This window comes from Microcaecilia unicolor, chromosome 8, assembly GCF_901765095.1.
Source record: "Microcaecilia unicolor chromosome 8, aMicUni1.1, whole genome shotgun sequence".
NCBI lineage: Eukaryota > Metazoa > Chordata > Amphibia > Gymnophiona > Siphonopidae > Microcaecilia > Microcaecilia unicolor.
This window is the reverse complement of record NC_044038.1, coordinates 218,367,506-218,389,057: the sequence shown is the minus strand read 5'-3', so window position 1 is coordinate 218,389,057 and position 21,552 is coordinate 218,367,506. Positions and strand designations below refer to the sequence as shown.

Below are 21,552 nucleotides of genomic sequence, written 5' to 3'. Positions count from 1 at the left end.
CTTTCCAGTTCTAGTCAGGAGTATGAACTGAATTAGCTTGATATGGCTGTTAGAAAGTAGGAGTGTTTTTAAAAATGAAAGAAAAAAAAATGATGTGGGGCTGGGGAAGAAAGTGCCTCTTTGATTTTTAAATACTGAGTACTTTAATGATTTTTGTTTTAAGATTGAAGATGAACCTAATAAAATTTGTGAAGCTGATAGAATAGCAATCAAAGCCAACATTGTACACTTGATGCTTAGCAGTCCAGAACAAATTCAAAAGCAGGTAAGGAATTAAAATTTATTTACTAGATTATAACTTATACTAGTGACATCCCAAGAACTTTATCAGAGTTCTATTTTCTTTGTAGCTGAGTGATGCGATTAGCATTATTGGCAGAGAGGATTTCCCTCAGAAATGGCCAGATTTGCTAAGGGAAATGGTGAATCGTTTTCAGAGTGGAGACTTCCATGTGATTAATGGTGTCCTTCGCACTGCACACTCCTTGTTCAAAAGGTATCAAGTGTTTAATACTACACATCCAAAACACTTCTAAAACATGTCATTTCTTCCTCCTCAAAACTGAATAAAATGTGTCTTCCTTCCTGAGCATGCTGTTTATCACGTCCCCCCCTTCTTGAAAGTTTCCCACTGAATCCATCCTACAGTACAATCTATTCAAACTTAGCTGCACGACTTGTGTCACTAGAACCATTAACCCCTTTCCTGAAGTCATTACATTGACTCCTTATCCACTTCCACATATAGTTCGTTTTCTCTTGACTTTTACAAATGTATTCACTCTGCAACTCTTCATTACCTATCTTATGGTCTCTCTCCCTATGTCCTTCCTCGTGAACGCCATCGGGCAAGTCACTCCTATCTGTGCCCTTCTCCTCCATTGCCGGCTCTGGTTTTTCTACCTTGCTGTGCTGTATGACTGGAACAGACTTCTGAGTCGGTGCGTCATGTTCCCTCTCTGGCCGTATTCAAATCCTGTCAAACTCGCTTTTTGAGATTGCCTTTAAATCTTAACTAATTTTTTTTGTAATACATTTTTGTAAACTCTCATATGCTTGTCTTCACTAAATTGTAAGCTCCTTTGAGTTGTATTTATTGCTTCATAAACCTAGTAGTACTTTAGAAATGATTAGTAGTAATTTAAAAGGAGGATGCACATTTGCATCTGCATTTTTTTGAGGAGTGAAATGTTGGTTGATTTGAAAGATTGTACCCTTCCTTATTGTCCTACAAGACCAGCCCAGATGCTTGGGTTTGCTTTCTCCTGCAATCAGAGGAGATTTAGACCCACTGAATTAGTGACATCACACTTGAGGTATCCTGTGTAGTCCCACTCTAGTCAGTATTTCTCAATCTCCAGCAGATGATAGGGAGACATCCATCATGTAATGGTGGTAGTACATCCATGTTTGGACGATTGGTTAATAGGAGCAAAGTCATATTAGGAGAGCAAGGAGGTCACTGCGCACGAGAATGTTTCTGGAGTTTTTTTGGCATACAAGAGTATTTGGTAGTCCTTTTGGACGCCTGGCAGGGGAAGGTATTTTTGACCAAGAATAAGGAGCTCAACTTGGTCAGGATTCTGCTCAGAAATTTTCAGGCCTGTGATTATCTCCAGGTCCTGGCGGCTGCTCTAGGTCTAATTCCTTGGTCCAGGGCTCATATGCACCTGATACAGAGGGCTTTACTTTCCCATTAGTTTCCTGACAGTCAAGATTGCAGTTTCATTGTTGCCTTGTAGTGGGAAGTGAAAAGTAGTCTTAATTGCTTCAGACATTGAAGCTGAGGCAAAGAATGAAACTGGAGACCCTAATCTGGACATTAGTGATAATGCCAGCCTCAAGGTCTCTTTGTTGAGGCAAGGAGGCCCAAGGGCAGTGGTCAGTGTTGGAAGCCTTTGGCTGATGAGTTGCTTGGTGGCATGGACCATATTCTTGGCGCTGCAGGCCTTTGCATAAGGCATTGTACCCTTTATTGGACAATGCAATGGCAGTAGAGTATGTCAGTTGGCAGGTAGGAATCAAGAGCTGAGGATTAGATGCTAATGTCCTGGGTGGAGAGTAACGTTTTGGAGTTGTTGGCAGCTCATGTGGCCAGAGTGGAGAATGTCCAGGCAGATTACTTTGTCCAGGCAGAGTTCTTTTGGTTCTCAAAATTAGAAGCTGTTGGCCAATCATAAAAATGTTACATAAAACTTGGAGTGTCTTTCGTTTTCAACTGCAAGGTTAACAAGGATTGTGAATGTTATGTACCAAACAGTTAAGGTGAATGTTGAATGATTTTAAAAGGCTTGGTGCTTTATTCTTTTTCATTTTATTGTTTGTTTAACCTGTTAATAAAGACTTCATGCAAATAAAAATAAAATTAGAAGCTGAAAGGTAAGGAAAAAGAAGTTAACCTTTTATAAACCACAAGAGATTGTGGAGAGAGTAAGGCAGGGGACAATATCTGGAAAAGCTAAGAGAAGCTGTTAGGAAAGCAAAGATGCAAATAAAAGAAAACATAGCCAATACGGTAAAATGGTGGGGTGGGACAAGACATGTTTTTAGATATGTTAGTGATCAGAAGTGCAAAAGTGGCATTGTGAGGCTGAGAGGTGAAGGGGAAGAATATGTAGAAACTGATAGATAATGATGGAATTGCTTAACAGAGATTCTCCTAGGACAAGCAGACTTATAATTCTCACAGATGGATAACGCAGGTCTGCAATGCCAGTCCGGAACTTGTAGAAATCTTAAAATAGGTCTTTGAGTGCGAGACGTGCTCCATTGTGCATACATAAGTGCCTTCCTGCCTTCCACAAGAGTTCGGGACCAGCAGTTCTCTTTTTATTCCACGGTAAGGAGAGGACACGTTCATTTTCACTCCTCACAGCTAGTTCGGAATTGGTCTTTTTGTGTCTTCCTTATTCCTTTTTAAGTTTTCTTTGTTTTACCATGCTCACTAGGCTGCATTTAGGCTTGAGCTCCAGTTGGGGTTCTCCCTCTTCTTTTTCCTGGTGCTCTCCCCTTTTTTCAGTACCATTGAGTCAATTGATTTGGCCATGGGTGTTTTTCCCTTGTCATCGAAGATTCCCAGTGGCTTCATGCGCGGCACTCGGTACAACAGGACCATATCTTGCAAAGACAATGTAGACCTCATTCTTGGTGTCTACATTATTTGGGGTCCTGCTCATACCCCGGCAAATTGTATTCTCTGTCTTTGTATGAAAAAGAAAGCACAGTTGGCCAGAGAGGCTCAGCGAGAGAAGATTTTTGGAGCCAGGTCTGAAGCCTTGACATCGGCGTAGACATTTGCACTGGATGGTGCGTTGGTCCATATGTTTGTGAGACCCTTGCATGTGAGGAGTGACCATGCATCGAGTGGGTCTCCACCTGCTATGCAGAGCCCCCCCCCCCCCCCCCCCCCAGGGACTGAACAGCGTCAGAGTCAATGTCTTCTTTGGCACCTGGGAGCATCGATGCCAGACATAAGAAGAAGCATCAGCATCGATTCCCCCTCGATGTATGGCACTGGGGCCCCAAGGGTTTCACCAGTCCCTGAGAAGCATTGTTGCAGGGAGGACTGCTCCCCTCCATACAGGAGGTGCAGATGCGTAAGTCTCCACATAGCCAGGACCAGGCACCCACTTGGCCCCACAACTTCAGCCGCCTGCTTCTGCACTGGCGCCCCAGCCTTTCCTGATTTCGGCCCTCTGAGCTCCTCTGGGACCTGTTCTCTGAGCTTTTGGCGGTGTTATTGCAGAGTGCATCAGTGTCTGGGGTGCTTCTGCCAGCCACTCCTCTTGCTTCAGTCTCACATGGCCATCAGCCTACAGTGAGGTCTCCGATGCCAATGCTACAGTGTCAACTGCCACCTGTTGGCACACCCTCTGTGTCGATGGAGGGAGCTTTGCCAGAGTTGAGGCTGGAGCCAAAATCTCAATGCCCATGTTGGGTTCATGGTACCTCTTTGTTGAGGCAAGCTCGGTTTAAGCCCTCCCATGAGGAGATCTTGGCTGACACTAATGAGTAGTGCTCATAGGACTCCAGAAGAGGATCCATGGTACTTCTTGGAGGAGGAGTTGTATGGCATCCTGTCTGATTGTTCCCCTTCACAGGAAAGGAGCAAGTCTGCCCCTGAGAACCTTTTCTTCCTCTCTTTTGTGAAGGAGATGGTGGCTGCCATCTCAATTCCTTTGGAATTGGAGTATGAGCCCAGGGCTAAGATGTTTGAGGTCCTGGACTATGACTGTCCTGCCTCATGAGATTTTACAGGACATCCAAGAAGATAGACATCACGTACCGGATTCAGTCTTCACCTGGGTTTGATAGGCCCCAATTGCCTCTTCATTCCCTGGTGGTGGAATCCACGCTTAAAAGGGCCAGTTCTAGGGACTATGCTTTGGCTCCCCCTGGCATAGAACCCTGGATTCTTTTGGGTGGAAGATGTATCAGGCCTCCATGCTCAACTCCTGTATTCAGTTGTACCAACTCTACACGATCCTATACTTACAGTCCTTGGTGCACAGTATGTCTAATTTTAGCAGACCCCATCCCATTGGAGCAGGCTGAATCTGTTGTCCAGCTGGTCAAGCAGCAGAAGGCATAGCCAGAGGCGCCTACAACACTTTTGATGTGACCTTTAGGATCTCTGCCTGGATTATAGCAATGCGCAGACTCTTATGACTTTGTATCTCTGACTTGGACCCAGTGGTCCAGCAGAGAGTGGCAGGTAACATGCGCCTAGGGGATGGTCCTTTTTGGAAAGGTGCAGAAGGTTGCTGACCTCATCAAGAAACACTGATACCATCGATTCTCCCGCCAGGTGCCTTCTGCACCTGCTGCCTCCTCTAGAAGGGTTTCTTTTTGCAAGTCGAAGTGGAGTGTTTATTACTCCCAGAGGCATAGGTACACCCCATCTCGACAGGCTCAGCCCCAGCGAGCTCGTTCTTGTCCACAGCACGCACCTAAGGCCCAGACGGCTCCCCAGTCACAGCAGGGGGTGAGCTTTTGACTGGCTCCAGCAGAGCATAGCTGCTGTAAAAGTGACCATGCTGGATGACTTGCTGAGGGGGAGGCTGAAAGGTGGCACTTTGTAACCTCTGACTGGTGGGTTCTTCAGGTAAGTCCATATCGGTTACGCCCTGCACTGGCTACAGCAACCACCAGATTGCCTACTGAGAGCACATCTCTTCAGCTCTCAGCACAATAAGGTACTTGCAGGGGAACTCTCCGCTCTTCTCAAGGCCCGTGCGGTCAAACTCATTCCACCAGGGGAGGGAAGGAATTCTATTCTAAGTACTTTGTGTAAAAGAAAATGGGGTATGCGTCTCATCCTTAGACATAAGGGGCCTGAAGAAATTCCCGGTTGAAGAAAAGTTCAAGGTGGTTTCCCTGGGCACCCTTCTTTCCATGCTTCAGGAAAATGATTGGCTATGCTCTTTGGACTTTAAAGGATGCTCATACTCATCCCATTACTTCCAGCTCACAGGAAGCATCTTCGGTTTTGGCTGGGGACATGTCATTTCCAGTATCATGTGTTGCCTTTTGGCCTCACGTTGGCTCCAAGGGTTTTCACCAAGTGTCTTGCAGTAGTTGCAGTAGTTGCAGTGTCGCTACAGAGACTTGTAGTCCATGTGTACACGTATCTCGACAACTGGCTGGTGAAGAGCACATTTCAGGACTGTGCTCAGGAGTCTGTGCAGAGGACTATTCAGGTGTTAGCTACTAGGCTTCGTTTCAAACTACCCCAAGTCCCATCTGCTCCCTGTCCAGTGATTGGAGTTCATTGAAGCCTTGCTGGACACTCAACCTGCTTAGGTTTTTCTCCCTGTGGCATGGGCAGACGCTCTTGTCACCCTCACCGCTTGAGTCCGAGCAGCTTGGCAGTTGACAGCCCGGCAGATGTTGAGGTTGTTGGCCACTGGTCTCTGCTGTTCATGTGACATAAATGTCCACATGAGAACTGCCTAGTGACCCCTAGCTTCTTAGTGGTGTTAGGCCATGGGGAATCTAGAAGATATCATCCGAGTTCCGCCAGATCTGGTTCAGTCCCTTCTCTGGTGGACAATTCTATCCAGTTTGACTGGAACTCCCGTTCCAAATTCCACAGCCCACGAAGGTGCTGATGACAGATGTGTCCTATCTAGGGTGGGGAACTCATTTAGATGGGCTTCACACTCAAGGTGCTTGGTCAGCCCATGAAACAGATCTTCAAATCAACAATCTGGAACACTCTAAAGGCTTTCAGGGATCGACTGAACAACCAAATTGTACTCATTCAAAAAGACAATCAGGTTGCCATGTACTATATGAACGAGCAGGGAGGTACCGGATCACACCCTCTGTGTCAGGAGGCCGGATGTGGTGTTGGGCACACCAGCTCGAGTTTCTCCTCAAGGCCATTTACCTGGTGGGCAAATTCAACAGCCTGGCCAACACTGAGCATGGTCATGCAACCACACAAGTGGTCCTTCAACATGGCCATTGTCTGCAAGATATTCTGAGTGTGGGGCACCCCCTTGGTGGATCTCTTTGCCACTCAATTCAATCACAAAGTTCCAAGCTCCAGGCCCATGACAGACTAGCATCAGATGCCTTTCTCCACTGGGGACAAGACTTCTGTATGCATATCTTCCCATTCCTCTGTGGGGAAAGACTTTCCGGAAACTCAGGCAAGACATCGGGACCGTGATCTTGGCTCCTACTGGCCCTTGCAGATCTGGTTCCCCCTTCTGGAGTTATCCTCCAAAGAACTGTGGAGATTAGAATGTTTCCCAGTCCTCATGCAGAACGAGGGATCTCTTCTGCATCCCAACCTACATAAGAACATAAGAGTAGCCATACTGGGTCAGACCAATGGTCCATCTAGCCCAGTATCCTGTTTTCCAAACAGTGGCCAAGCCAGGTCACAAGTACCTGGCAGAAATCCAAATCGTGGCAACACTCCATACTACAAATTCCAGGGCAAGCAGTAGCTTCCTATGTCTGTCTCAATAGCAAACTATGGACTTTTCCTTAAGGAATTTTCCAAACCTTTTTTTAAACCCAGATACACTAACTGGTGTTACCACATCCTCCGGCAAAGAGATTCAGAGCTTAACTATTTGTTGAGTGAAAAAAATATTTCCTCCTCGTTTTAAAAGTATTTCCATGTAACTTCCTTGAGTGTACCCTAATCTTTGTATTTTTGGAACGAGTAAAAAATTGATTTACGTAGACAATCATCTCCCCTCATCCATCTCTTTTCCAAGCTGAAGAGCCCTAACCTATTCAGCCTTTCCTCATACAGGAGGAGTTCCATCCCCTTTATCATTTTGTTTGCTCTTCTTTAAACCTTTTCTAATTCCACTATATCTTTTTTGAGATATGGCAACCAGAACTGAACACAATACTCAAGGTGTGGATGCACCATGGAGCGATACAAAGGCATTATAATATTTCCAGTTTTATTCACCATCCCTTTTCTAATAATGCCTAGCATCCTGTTTGCTTTCTTGGCCGCCGCCGCACACTGAGCAGAAGATTTCAGCGTATTATCTACAGTGACACCCAGATCTTTTTTCTTGATTGCTGACCCCCCAAGGTGGACCCTAGCATCAGGTAACTATGATTTGGATTATTCTTTACAATGTGCATCACCTTGCATTTGTCCACATTAAATTTCATCTGCCATTTGGATGCCCAGTCTTCCAATTTCCTAAGGTCTTCCTGCAATATTTCACAATCTGCACATGTTTTAACAACCTGGAACAGTTTTGTAGCATTTGCAAGTTTAATCACCTCGCTTGTCCCGATTTCTGTATCATTTATAAATATGTTAAATAGCACCAGTCCCAGTACAGATCCCTGCAGCACTCCAGTGTTCACCCTCCTTCATTGAGAGAAATGACCATTTAAACCTATCCTCTCTTTTCTGTCCAATAAGCAATTCGTAAGCCACACCAGAACCTTGCCTCCTATTCCATGAATCTCAGAAGTCTCTCATGAGGAACCTTTATCAAAAGCTTTCTGAAAATCTAGGTACACTACATCAACCGGCTCACCTTTATCCATTTGTTTATTCATGCCTTCTAAGAAATAAAGCAAATTGGTGAGGCAACGCTTCTCTCGGCTGAACCTATGCTGACTCTGTCCCTCACGGCCTGGATGTTGAGAGCTTAGAGTTTGCTTCCTTGCATCTTCCTGAGGGTGTCTTGCTGGCTTCCAGGAAAGATTCCACTACGAGATGATGTTCTTTCAAATGGAAGAGGTTTGCTGTCTGGTGTAATGGCAAGGCCCTAGATCTATTTCCTGCCCTACACAGACCCTGCTTGCATACCTTCTGCATCTCCGAGTCTGGTCTCAAGACCAACTCTGTAAAGGTTCACCTTAGTGCAATTAGTGCTTATCATGTAGATGGTAAGCCCATCTCTAGACAGCCTCTAGTTGTTTACTTCATGAGAGGTTTGCTATTCACAGTGCCCCCTCTCAAACCTCCACCTGTGTCATGGTTCATCAGCTGATGAAAAGCTCTTTTTGAGCGACTGGATTCTTGTCATCTGAAATACTTGACCTGTAAGGTCATATTTTTTGGTTGCTGTTACTTTAGCTCTCGGGGTCAGTGAGCTTCAGGCCCTAGTAGCAGATCCACCTTATGCAAAGTTTCATCATAACGGAGTAGTTCTCTGCGTGCACCCTATGTTTCTACCTAAAGTTGTGTCGGAGTTCCATCTGAACCAGTTGATTGTCTTGCCAACATTCTTCCCCCATCCTCATGTTCATTCACGCGAAAGCACACTGCACACCTTGGACTGCAAGCGAGCACTAACCTTTTACTTGGAGCAGACTAGGCCCTACAGTCCACACAGCATTTTGTTTCTTTTGATCCCAATGGGATGGGGAACTCGCCATTGGAAAACACACAATCTCTAGTTGGCTTGCAGATTGCATTTCTTTCACTTATGCCCAGGCTGGGCTGACCCTTGAGGGTCATGTCGGGACTCACAATGTCAGAGCCATGGCTTTGTCGGTAGCCCGCTTGAGCTTGGCCTCCATTGAAGAAATTTGCAAGGCTGTGACGTGGTCTTCGGTCCACACATTCATATCGCGTTACTGCCTTGAGAGGATACCCGGTGCTACAGTCAGTTTGGACAGTGCTGCATAATTTGTTTGGGGTCTAGAGTCCAACTCCACCCTTCTATGCCCGTTTTATTCTGTTCCAGGCTGCACTCAGATTGTATATAATTTCAGGTTAATTTTTTTTTAGCCCTTGCTGTTAAGAGGTCCAGTTGACCCACTGGTGGTGGTTTTGGCAAGCCTGGTAGCTAGGGATTCCCATCTTTGAGAATTATAGGCCTGCTTGACCTCTGAGAAAGTGAAGATACTTACCTGTAGCAGGTATTCTCCGTGGACAGCAGGCCTGTTATTGTCACATACCCTCCTACCTCCCCTTGGAGTTGTCTCCTTTTTTTTTTTTTCTAATGCTTTACATTGTACTGCTGGTTCTGCACTCTCACGGTGGGTGGGAAAGCACTTGTGTATGTGTGGTGGAGTGTGGCAATGCATGCCTACGTTACCCATCTGTGAGAATATAAAGCCTGCTGTCCTTGGAGAATATCTGCTACAGGTAAGTATCTTCGCTTTTCAGTTTTGTGTTCACAGCTGAAGGGCCGAGAGCAGGACTGCAGAAGGCAAGCACAAAAAGGAATGGAGGGGTGGTAGGACTATCTAAGGCCTGAAAAAGTTGGACATGGTTTCTCATCTATATGCTCAGCTACACTGGCTCCCTATAGAGGCTAGAATTTTCTTTAAATTCTGTTTCAAAATCTTTCAGGGTTATGTTCTGATCTCAACTCTACACTCAGGGTTTGGGACAAGAAAATCTCTTAAACTAGCCTTTCCATCCTACAAAGAATTTCACCTCAAGAGACTTCTCTCAAGCCTATTCTTGTACCAAGCTGCCAAATTTTAGAACTCCCTACCAGCACTAATGCTCAACATCAATTGCTACACCCAATTCCGTAAAGCCTTAAAATCTGTTTTATTCCAGAAATAGGTACTGCCAAATTCTTCATAAAATTGTGTTCCTGTACCTGATCCTTTTGAATTAGATAATGTTAATGGCATTTCCCGCCAGATAGTGTTGTCTTTCTACTGTACTATTTAACTGAGGCCCCAGTGAACTGCCACCGACTTTCCGATTCTTAACCCATTCTATAGTCTGCTGTGAAACTGATATCCCAATGTAATTACCATTGACCTCTTTACTCTGTAATCCGCTGCGAACCTCTTGAGTTGTGAGCAGAATATAAGCCCCTGGTAAAGTGAGGAGCTAGCTAAACTATAGTTTGCTATGAAACTGACATCCCAATGTAATTACTGTTGAACTCTTTACTCTGTAATCCGCTCCGATCCCCTCAAGTTGTGAGTAGAATATAAGCACCTGGTAAGGTGAACAGCTGGCTAAACTAAAGTTGGACAAAGCGATGGGGCCGGATGGCATACATCCGAGGGTAGTGAAGGAACTTAGGGAAGTTCTAATGGCTCTGCTGGCTGATCTTTTCAATGCCTTTGTAGAGTTGGGTTTGGTCCTGGTGGACTGGAGAAGAGCACAAAAGCAGAAGTAAGGAAGAAGTTGGGAACTACAGGCTGGTAAGTCTGACTTCTGTGGTAAGTAAATTAATAGAAATGCTTTTAAAACAGAGAATAATAAAGTGCTTGGCATCCAGTGGATTACAGGACCCAAGGTAGCATGGTTTCATTAGAGCCAGGTCTTGTCAAACAAATCTGATTAATTTCTTTGATTGGGTGACCAGATCGAGGGAGAGCGCCAGCTTTGGTGTATTTAGATTTTAGCAAAGCCTTTGACACTGTTTCGCATAGACAACCAATAAATTGAGTGCCTTTGATACGGGCCCTAAAGGGACTGACTGGGTTAGGAACTGATTGAGTGGAAGGCAGCTGAGGGTACTGATAAATTGAGCTTATTCTGAGGAAAAGGATGTTGCCAGAGGTGTGCTGCAAGTTTTGATTCTTTAACATTTTTGTAAGTGATATTGCTGTAGGGCTGTCAGGTAAGGTTTGCCTCTTTGCGGATGATACCAAAATCTGTAATAGGGTAGACACCCTTGATGGTGTGGATAACATGAAGGATTTGGTGAAGCTAGAGAAATGTTCTGGAATTTGGTGGCTTAGATTTAATGCTAAAAAAGAAAAAATGCAGGTTTATGCATTTGGGCTGTAAAAATTCTAAGGAACAGTACAGTTCAGGGGTTAAGAACTTTGTGCACGAAAGAGGAGCGGGACTTGGGTGCATTTGTATGTGATGATCTTAAGGTGGCCAAAAAGGTAGACAAGGCGATTGCAAAAGCTAGAGGGATGCTTGGGTGCATATGGATAGGAATGGCCAGTAAGAAAAGGGTGTGATAATGCCCCTGTACAAGACTCTGGTGAGACCTCATTTAGAATACTTTGTACAGTTCTGGAGATTATATCTTTTTGAAGATGCAAACTGGATGGAGTTAGTCCAGAGGGCAACTACTAAAATGGTTAGTGGTCTTCGTCATAAAGCATATGAGAACAGACTTAGATCTCAATATGTATACTTTGGGGAAAAAAAGCAGGAGGGGGAGATATGATAGACATTTAAATACTTATGTGGTATAAATGCACAGGAGGCGAGTCAGTTGAAAGGGAGCTCTGGAATTAGAGGGTATAGGTGAATTAAAAGGAGATACACAAATAATCTGAGGAAATACTACCTAATGGAAAGGATGGTGAATTCGTGGAATGACCTGCTGATAGAAGTGGTGGAGACGAAAACAGTATCTGAATTCAAGAGAGCTTGGGACAAGTACATGGGATCTCTAAGGAAGCAATAGGGAGAGTAGATGGCATGGATGGGCAGACTGGATAGGCCAAATGGTCTTTATCTGCCTACATTTTTCTATGTTTCTACTTGAGCAGTTAAATCCTGGATCCAGTTGAGTAGTCTAGCAGAGCAGTCTTTGTCAGTATTGCCCAGCAATGGTCAGACACTGGTGATGAATCTCATGGCATTGAGCAAGAATGCAAGGGCTCTGAAGTGTTCCAGTCAAAGAGACCAACATTTTGAAGGAATAGATGGCCTTGGTGCAGTCCTGACTTCCTGGTGTGATAGTTGTATGTTCCCTCTGTAGCCATTTCTGGGCTGAGCCATTGAGGACCCAACGTGTTGGTGGCCCTGTTATGGGGACCTCATCTAGCTGCTAGTGGAGGAGCCCCTAGTGCTGCCAACAGTGGAAGGCCTGTTTAATGCTGGTGCCGATTTGAATGCTGGATGCATCTTGATTTTCTTATGGCTTGGCTCTTGAAAGGATGAGGTTGCAAAGGAGAGTCTATTCTGATTGGGACTCTCCTTGGCGTATGTAAATGTGTGGCAAATGTTTGAGTAGTGGTTCCTTTAAAGTCAACTATTTTGGATTCGTTCTAGGAAGAGTTGGAGAAGGGATTGGTGCTAGCACCCATTTCTCTTGATATACTAGATCAGTTTTTGGTCAGTATGTGGCATCTAATCCTGTTTAGTAAGGTTTTTGAGGCATTTAAGTTTTTGAGATGCCCTTGGGATCTGAACCTGTGTTGGTGCTATAGTGAAGGCACCTTTTAAAGCCTATTAGAGAAGCCTCGCTGAAGGATCTTGGGCTGAAGACAGTGTTCTTGGTCATTGTTTGTTTTGTGATGAGGATATCTGAAATAGTCTTGTTGGGAGCAGTTCCTAGTTACACCTTGAAGATGGTGCTTCATCCAGTTCCTTCCTTTCTCCCTAGAATGGTATTAGTGTTTGTCTTCCTTTGTTTTGTAAAAGATAATGTGGGAAGGGATACATATCAGCTTCATCAGTTAGATGAATGGAGGGCATTGCACTTATCGGATGAAGACAGATCAATTTAGGCAGTCTGATAGGTTATTTGTAAATTTTTTTGGTGGGCCAGAAAAGGTGAGGCAGCCCCCGAGGCATCGGTGGCCCAAATGGATTAAAGAAGTAATAGCTTCTGCATATGTTGTCAAGGACTGCTCAGTTCCTCTGGGACTGAAGGCACACTCAACTAGAGGTCAAGCCGCTGCCTCTTAGGCAGAATATAGCCAGATTCCACTGCAGGAGATCTGAAAGGCAGCCACTTGGTCATTCAGTTCCTTTGTGCATCCTTACAGTTTGGATTTTCAGGCAGTGCAGGATACAGTCTGAGGCTAAAATCTTGGAGGGTCAGGCCTGCCTGGTTCCTGCCTATGATGACTACTGTGTTGATATTTCTAAGCATTTGGACTGGTCTGGTGGGATGATGAAGAAATTAGTTCTTAGCTACTAATTTTCTTTCCTTGAGTTGCCCCATATTAGTCTAGAGCGTAATCATTGTTTGAGAAAATACTGTGATAGGAAGAATTCTGTATGCTTGTTTGGGTATCCAGCATTGAAAGCTTTGTCTTTCTGTGATGGACACTATAGCCTTGGTTGTTAAGGTGTTTGGTTGGTGGCTTTTCTAGAAAACCTTGGGCATTGGTGACTTTTCTGCTTTATTGAACTACTGACTAGTGGGGGACTGCACAGGATACTTAAGTGCGATATCGCTAGTTTAGTAGTTCTCTATTACCGCCATGTGGCATAAAGAGAAATGCATCTGGACTGGTCTGGAGAGGACTCAAGGAAAGACAAATAGCAGGTAAGATCTAATATCTCCTTTTTTATAGGTTTTCAGAGAAAATGACATTTTAGTGTTAAGGCACCTCTGTTATATGAAATGGCTGTACTTTAAGTGAAATACAGATTAAGGCGGGAAATTGACCTTTTAGTGACCTTTTCAGATATGCATTTTCTGTTTTTGGCTCATATGGTTTAGCTTTACTATAATAACCTTTAGAATTAAGTAAATTACTGAAAGTTGACCTCTTATTCTTTACTAGATACCGCCATGAATTTAAATCAAATGAATTATGGACAGAAATTAAACTTGTGCTTGATGCCTTTGCAGAACCTTTGACAAACCTTTTTAAGGTATGTTGCAGTTGAGTAAACTTTCCCCACACACTTCTTGGATATTGGGGAATGCAGATATCTAAGAAAGAAAATGCTGTGCATTAAATATATTTGATCAACAGAAATTTGGGCAAGGAAAAACAGTACAGCTGAAAAAAATAAGGGGAAGATGGGGTTTTATGTTTGAAAAGACTTGAGTTTGGATTTTAAAATTTTTCAAATCTGAATTCAAGGTGAATTAGATACAATGTAGGAGCCCAGTTTTTATTAAGCATTTTTCCCCATAAACACAATGAGCGAACCTTTTAAGTAGGCCACTAAAATGTACCTGATGCCATGTAGAGGGAAATGACTTGTTCAAGGTTACAAGGAATGGATGGTCTAGAAATATTTTAAATAAATAAAATAGTAGGATTTAAGCCTTCTGGTTCTCAGTTCGCTACACTAACCACTAGGCTTTTGTAAGAATATGGGAATGTGTTAAGAGCTTGTGTGATACACAATTATTTTGTTTTTATAAATTATTTTATTTCTTAAATTTTACTTGTTTGTGTGTTTATAATATTGGCATGCTCTAGTACTGATATTAGTACATTGGGTTTAATTTATCAGCTTTGGCTACAGGGATTGTTGGGCTGATGCTGCAGTGATTAAAAAAAATAGCTGAATTTGCAGAACATCAAAAATAGATGTACAATTGGGTGTGTCTCTGGTGCCATTTATACTTGTGCTATATTTGTTTTCCAATGGATTTGTTCAAGATGTAGCAGATGAGGGTGGAGTGTTCATGATTGCTTTCTTCTCTGTAGGCCACCATCGAACTTTGCAATACACATGCAAATGATGCTGGCGCTTTGAAAGTTCTGTTTTCATCTCTCATTCTGATTGCAAAACTATTTTACAGCTTAAATTTTCAGGTAATTTAACTTTTTTGTAAAATTTCTTAACCTGCTGTTTCATTATAATGTTTTTTTTTTTTGGGGGGTGGGGGAGGGTTGAAAATGTGCTCTATACTTAATTACATTTTGTGTCTCTAGGATCTTCCTGAATTTTTTGAAGACAATATGGAGACTTGGATGACTAATTTCCATAGCCTTCTAACTTTGGATAATAAACTTTTGCAAACTGATGTAAGTGTTTGTATTAAACTTAGGCAGTATTCTTTTTTTTTTTTTTTTAAACATCTGTTTATTTAGTAAAGCTTTACAATATACATCAATCATGCTTACTAACATTTCAATCTAATTACTACTACTACTACTACTATTTAGCATTTCTATAGCGCTACAAGGCGTACGCAGCGCTGCACAAACATAGAAGAAAGTCCCTGCTCAAAGAGCTTACAATCTAATAGACAAAAAATAAAGTAAGCAAATCAAATCAATTAATGTGAACGGGAAGGAAGAGAGGAGGGTAGGTGGAGGCGAGTGGTTACAAGTGGTTACGAGTCAAAAGCAATGTTAAAGAGGTGGGCTTTCAGTCTAGATTTAAAGGTGGCCAAGGATGGGGCAAGACGTAGGGACTCAGGAAGTTTGTTCCAGGCGTAGGGTGCAGCGAGACAAAAGGCGCGGTCTGGAGTTGACAGTAGTGGAGAAGGGAACAGATAAGAAGGATTTATCCATGGAGTGGAGTGCACGGGAAGGGGTGTAGGGAAGGACGAGTGTGGAGAGATACTGGGGAGCAGCAGAATGAGTACATTTATAGGTTAGTAGAAGAAGTTGCAAATAGCAACTTGAACCCCGCGCGCCCCCCCCCCCCCCCCCCCCCGGGTATCTCTTCTTAGCCAGTATTCTAAATGACTTATTTCATATTTAAGGTGCTTTCTTACTCTTTATAAGTCTAGGTTGATTATTCATGGGAAATGCAGGAAGGAAACCATAAATGTCCTCATCTGTAGACACCAGGGGAAATATTGTTGCAATTATCGGTTATGTCTTCTGGAACCTGTGTGCTGGAGCTGTCCCTTAGTTATGGTAAAGCCTTTGGATTTTCAGCACTTGTGTAAGTGTTCCTGTGCCCAGGACGTTGGCTCCTCTCTTCAGGGTTTTCCCTTCTGCTCCTGTAAGGTTGCAGCTCTCGTCCTCTGCTAAACAAAGTCCAACAGAAGAGAAGTCTTCCCCTCAGATTGCTTTCTCTTCTGACCCCATAGCCACAGTTTTTACCTTGACCATGTTGGTTGCCCGGGCTCAGCTTTAACACTTTTGAGGGTGGCCAGCCAGTGTGTTAATGCATTGTAGAGCCCTTCTGCCTGCCCAGATGCAGTACCCATCCTGGCAGTAACTTGATCAAGAGGGATGCATAGGTGACAGCTCTCAGACCATTGGTCCACCCTGACACTGTTTAACAATTGCAGCCATCCCAATATCTCTTAAAAAAAAAAAATAGCGCAACAAATCAGTCTCGGAAACGTACAGCCTCTAAAGCCGCTAGCTCCTTTCTGTCTCCCAAGGCAGCCCAGCAGATCATGGGGCCTGATAGAGTGAACATAGAAGTAAGGAGGCTAAAAAAAAAAAAAATCAAGATCTCCAAAGCTTAGGCAGTCTCATCACAGCAGCTAATGTATCTGGGTTTAAAAAAAGATTTGGACAAGTTCTGGAGGAAAAGTTTGTAGACTCCTATTGAGGTCTGTGCCTTTTTACTACTGAATTGTTCCTGTTTTCCCCTACAGCCCCAGCTGACAGAAGCAACTTTTTCCTCCTCCTGCTCCAGAAGTTTATCTGTTTCTAGTACAAGTTTATTCTCAGTCTCGGTCACAAACCCCTAATCCTGCGCTGCAAACCAATTCTGCAGTCACTGCTGTATCTTTTACCCACTATAGAAAAAGTTTGTTCCCCAATCTCCATACTCTGTGCCCCCCTTCAGGGAGACACTAGATAACATCTGGAGTAAGCCAGAAGATTATCACGCCTCTTTGACTCATGGATCTAGACACTCCTAACATCAACACTGTCCATGATGAGCAGTCAGACTACTCCCCACCTATGCATCTTTTAGAAACTTACAAAAGCGCTGGAACTAATGGCTGCCTCAACACCAGACAAGTGAGACTTTAAGCTATCCTGCAGTCTTTTGGAGCCCATGGAAAGGCAGTAGTAGCCCTCCCAGTGCACCTGATTCTCTAAAATATTCAGCTTGCTTTTTACTCTACTAGAAACGTGCCCAAACTTGTTAAACCCAGCCATACCTCCACATCCTGTCTCAACAAATTCCACAGCATAACTGTGCATTGACTGTACTGCCAGTTAGTTTTAATGGCTTCATCTTTATAAAGATTGAGTTGTTACAAATGACATGGCATTGTTAATGTACTCTTGTAACCATTTATGTATATCTTAATGTTCACTGATTCATTGGCAGGCTTAATGAAAGATGGGATGCCACTCAGGCTAGTGCAAGGATATTAGATGTTGATGTTGTAGGCAAACTTTCAGCTTTGTGCCCTTCCTCAATTATCTTTTGTACACCTAAGTTCCCTATTGACATTTTCATAATTTAGTTCATCAGTCATTATCATCCTGCCCCTCTCAGAATGATCTTGTAAAGATGCATTATTGGACTTCATACTTCTAAATATTACTTTGTTTCCCACATATGTATGTATGTCAGTTTAACTATTTGCTCAGGTAAATGAGGTGTGATGGATTTGATATACTGCCTTTTTGTGGTACAGCAAAACAGTTTGCATTTATTATATTCAGGTACTTCTCTGCCCCTAGTGGGCTCACAATCTGCTTTGTACCTGGGGCAATGGAGGTATAAGTGATGTGCCCAGGATCACAAGGAACCACAGCAGGAATTGAACCCAGTTCTCTAGGTTCTCAGCCCACTGCACTAGCCATTAGGCTACTCCTCCACTCATTTTAGAATTGCCGACCCTCCCTGCGGTAAAAGTATATGCCAATGTCTCTTTGAATTTGTGTGTCTGTTAAGCGTATTGTTTGACTGCAGCTGCTCTTTATTGCTTCCTAGAAGCTGCTGCTTTAATATTTATGGCTGGCTGATCTGCCTAATGGACTGGCCTTGATAACCACTACTGTTAATGCTCCATGTGCAAAAGGACAAAGTAACCACATAGTCTAGTTTGATCAGTGCTTTTTTTGTAGAAAAAAAGGTGCCGGTACTCATTATGGGCGGGGTCACCACATATGGCCCCACCCCTATGATAGCCACACCCACATTAACCACACCCCCTATACCAGCCATGGCGCATATAAACAGACATCATTGAAAATATTATAGTACTATAGGAGAAAAAAATAACGTGATTTTTTTCATTATAAATAATCTCTGTAAGCTCTTACAGCTCCAGTATACCCAGTGCAAAATAAGACAGCCAATGTAAATTCTCAAACTGGACATAATTACAAACACTAAAATGAAAATAAAATGATTTTTTTCTACCTTTGTTGTCTGGTGACTGTTTTTCTTTCCATATTGGTCCCAGTCTGTGATTCTGCTTTCTTTTCTTTTCGCTTAACTCTTCTGTGCCATTTGTCATTTTTGTCTCCTTTTTCTTTGCTTTCTTCAATATTTTTCAGGCTCTCTCTCTGTCCAGATTTAATTCATTCTTACTATCCATTCTTTAATTTCCTTCATCTACCTGTGGCTTTTCATCTTTTCCTCACCCTTGTTCTCCCCATGCCCCTTCCTCTTATTCTCCAGTCTTTCTCTATTCCCCTTTTCCATCCAGCAGCTCTGCTTTCTCTCCCCATCCTTCCAGTGTCTCCCCTATTTCTTTCTGCATTCTTCCATCCAGCATCTTCCCCCTCTCTCTCCCCATCCTTCCATCTGTTTTCCCTCTCTCTTTCCCCAATCCTTCCATCTGTTTTTCCCTCTCTCCCCAATCCTTCCATCTGTTTTTCCCTCTCTCTCCCCATCCTTCCATCTGTTTTTCCCTCTCTCTCCCCATCCTTCCCTCTGTTGTTTTCCCTTTCTCTCTCTCCCCAATCCTTCCCTGTTTTCCCTCTCTCTTTCCCCAATCCTTCCATCTGTTTTTCCCTCTCTCCCCAATCCTTCCATCTGTTTTTCCCTCTCTCTCCCCAATCCTTCCATCTGTTTTTCCCTCTCTCTCCCCATCCTTCCATCTGTTTTTCCCTCTCTCTCCCCATCCTTCCCTCTGTTGTTTTCCCTTTCTCTCTCTCACCAATCCTTCCCTGTTTTCCCCTCTCTCTCTATCCCCATCCTTCCCTGTTGTTTTCCCTCTTTCTCTCTCCCCAATCCTTCCCTCTGTTGTTTTCCCTCTTTCTCTCTCTCTCCCCCAATCCTTCCCTCTGTTGTTTTCCCTCTTTCTCTCTCTCCCCAATCCTTCACTCTGTTGTTTTCCCTCTCTCTCCCCAATCCTTCCCTCTGTTGTTTTCCCTCTATCCCCAATCCTTCCCTCTGTTGGTTTCCCTCTTTCTCTCTCTCCCCCAATCCTTCCCTCTGTTGGTTTCCCTCTTTCTCTCTCTCCCCCAATCCTTCCCTCTGTTGTTTTCCCTCTCTCTCCCAAATCCTTCCCTCTGTTGTTTTCCCTCTTTCCCTAATCCTTCACTCTGTTGTTTTCCCTCTCTCTCCCCAATCCTTCCCTCTGTTGTTTTCCCTCTTTCTCTCTCTCCCCAATCCTTCCCTCTGTTGGTTTCCCTCTCCCCCCAATCCTTCCCTCTGTTGGTTTCCCTCTTTCTCTCTCTCCCCAATTCTTCCCTCTGTTGGTTTCCCTCTTTCTCTCTCTCCCCAATTCTTCCCTCTGTTGTTTTCCCTCTTTCTCTCTCTCCCCAATCCTTCCCTCTGTTGTTTTCCCTCTTTCCCCAATCCTTCCCTCTGTTGGTTTCCCTCTTTCTCTCTCTCCCCAATCCTTCCCTCTGTTGGTTTCCCTCTTTCTCTCTCTCCCCAATCCTTCCCTCTGTTGGTTTCCCTCTTTCTCTCTCTCCCCAATCCTTCCCTCTGTTGGTTTCCCTCTCTCTCCCCAATCCTTCCCTCTGTTGTTTTCCCTCTTTCCCCAATCCTTCCCTCTGTTGGTTTCCCTCTTTCTCTCTCTCCCCAATCCTTCCCTCTGTTGGTTTCCCTCGTTCTCTCTCTCCCCAATTCTTCCCTCTGTTGTTTTCCCTCTCTCTCCCCAATCCTTCCCTCTGTTGGTTTCCCTCTCTCTCCCCAATCCTTCCCTCTGTTGGTTTCCCTCTTTCTCTCTCTCCCCAATCCTTCCCTCTGTTGGTTTCCCTCTTTCTCTCTCTCCCCAATTCTTCCCTCTGTTGTTTTCCCTCTCTCTCCCCAATCCTTCCCTCTGTTGGTTTCCCTCTTTCCCCAATCCTTCCCTCTGTTGAATTCCCTCTCCCTGCCAAGTTTGGCGCGAACGGCGCGAAGACGCGACGCACGCGGCACCAGCCCCTATTTCCGGCCGCTGCTGCTTCTCCTGTTGTTGAGCAGCAGCGGCCGCTACACAAAGAAAAAGAAGATTAAAAAAAAATTGAAACCTGGCTGAAACGCGGCACCCCGGCACTGTAGACAGCCATTAGGCATTGGCTGTTGCCCCGCAACCGCTCCTCCTCTTGCCTCTACGTCACTGCCCCTGGAGGAAGACCCCGGAGGAGCGCAGTGACGTAGAGGCAAGAAGAGGAGCGGCTGCGGGGCAACAGCCAATGCCTAATGGCTGTCTACAGTGCCGGGGTGCCGCGTTTCAGCCAGGTTTCAATTTTTTAAAAAATCTTTTTCTTTGTGTAGCGGCCGCTGCTGCTCAACAGGAGAAGCAGCAGCGGCCGGAAATGGGGGCTGGCACTGCGTGCGGGACATGGACTCACGGGGCAGGGGGAGCAAAAAAAAAAGGTGCCGGTACGCCGTACCGTTGCGTACCGGCACAAAAAAAGCACTGAGTTTGATTTGGGGCTTTAATTAAAGGGGCACCTCAATCAGTGACTCTAATTCTACCTTGCATTTTATTTTCCTTTGCTTATTTCTTAAGCCTACCTTAAGAGGCTTTTGAAGTCTTATTTTTTAAAATTAAGATTGTACAGTCAGCATTGGTGCACATGAAGACACAGTCCTTCAGCTCTTGAGAAACGAGAAACTAAGGCATCAGCTATGACTTGAGTTGTTTGCAGTTCCCCCATCCAGATACATATGTCTTGCCATTTCTACTTCCCAGCAATGAAGCTCTCCATGATATCTAATCTCCCTCTGGGTTTAGCTAACTTTTCCACCCAGGGACCAGATTTTCTTGTAGCCTCCCCCCCCCCCCCCCCCAACTGCAAATCTATGTTAAGAGTTTGTCAAAATATGATTCAAAGGCTTAAGGCTAATATATACCAATTTGAAGATCTACCATGTTGGTTACAAAGTTTATTTAGCATGATAGGTCTTCCTCCCTCTTCCCAACTACCTTTTGTTGCAAGGAAGTAACTAATATGCAACCTGAGTAGGTTGTGGAACCAACTGACATCTTTAGTTTAAATTCTTAAAGATCAGTGATTGAATATCACGTGAGAAGAGAGAGAGGTTAATAAGCAGTGCAGGAAATATGGTGTTCAAAAATCTCTTTGTAATGAAAAGTATAATTTTAAGTGTGTTTAAAAACAAAACCTCATCTGTACTTCAAGGAAAGGGATATGATT

General features: G+C 44.0%; 1 protein-coding gene across 3 annotated transcripts in view; it reads left to right on the top strand.

Annotated features, from left to right (window-relative positions):
• Positions 1-21,552, top strand: part of CSE1L (chromosome segregation 1 like) — a 106,379-nt gene that overhangs the window by 24,506 nt on the left and 60,321 nt on the right. For all 3 annotated transcript variants that reach the window (XM_030213060.1, XM_030213058.1, XM_030213061.1), the window contains exons 4-8: positions 164-265; positions 351-496; positions 13,900-13,990; positions 14,782-14,889; positions 15,010-15,102. In XM_030213060.1, the coding sequence (XP_030068920.1) occupies positions 164-265; positions 351-496; positions 13,900-13,990; positions 14,782-14,889; positions 15,010-15,102 (540 nt within the window). The remainder of the gene's footprint in view (positions 1-163; positions 266-350; positions 497-13,899; positions 13,991-14,781; positions 14,890-15,009; positions 15,103-21,552) is intronic.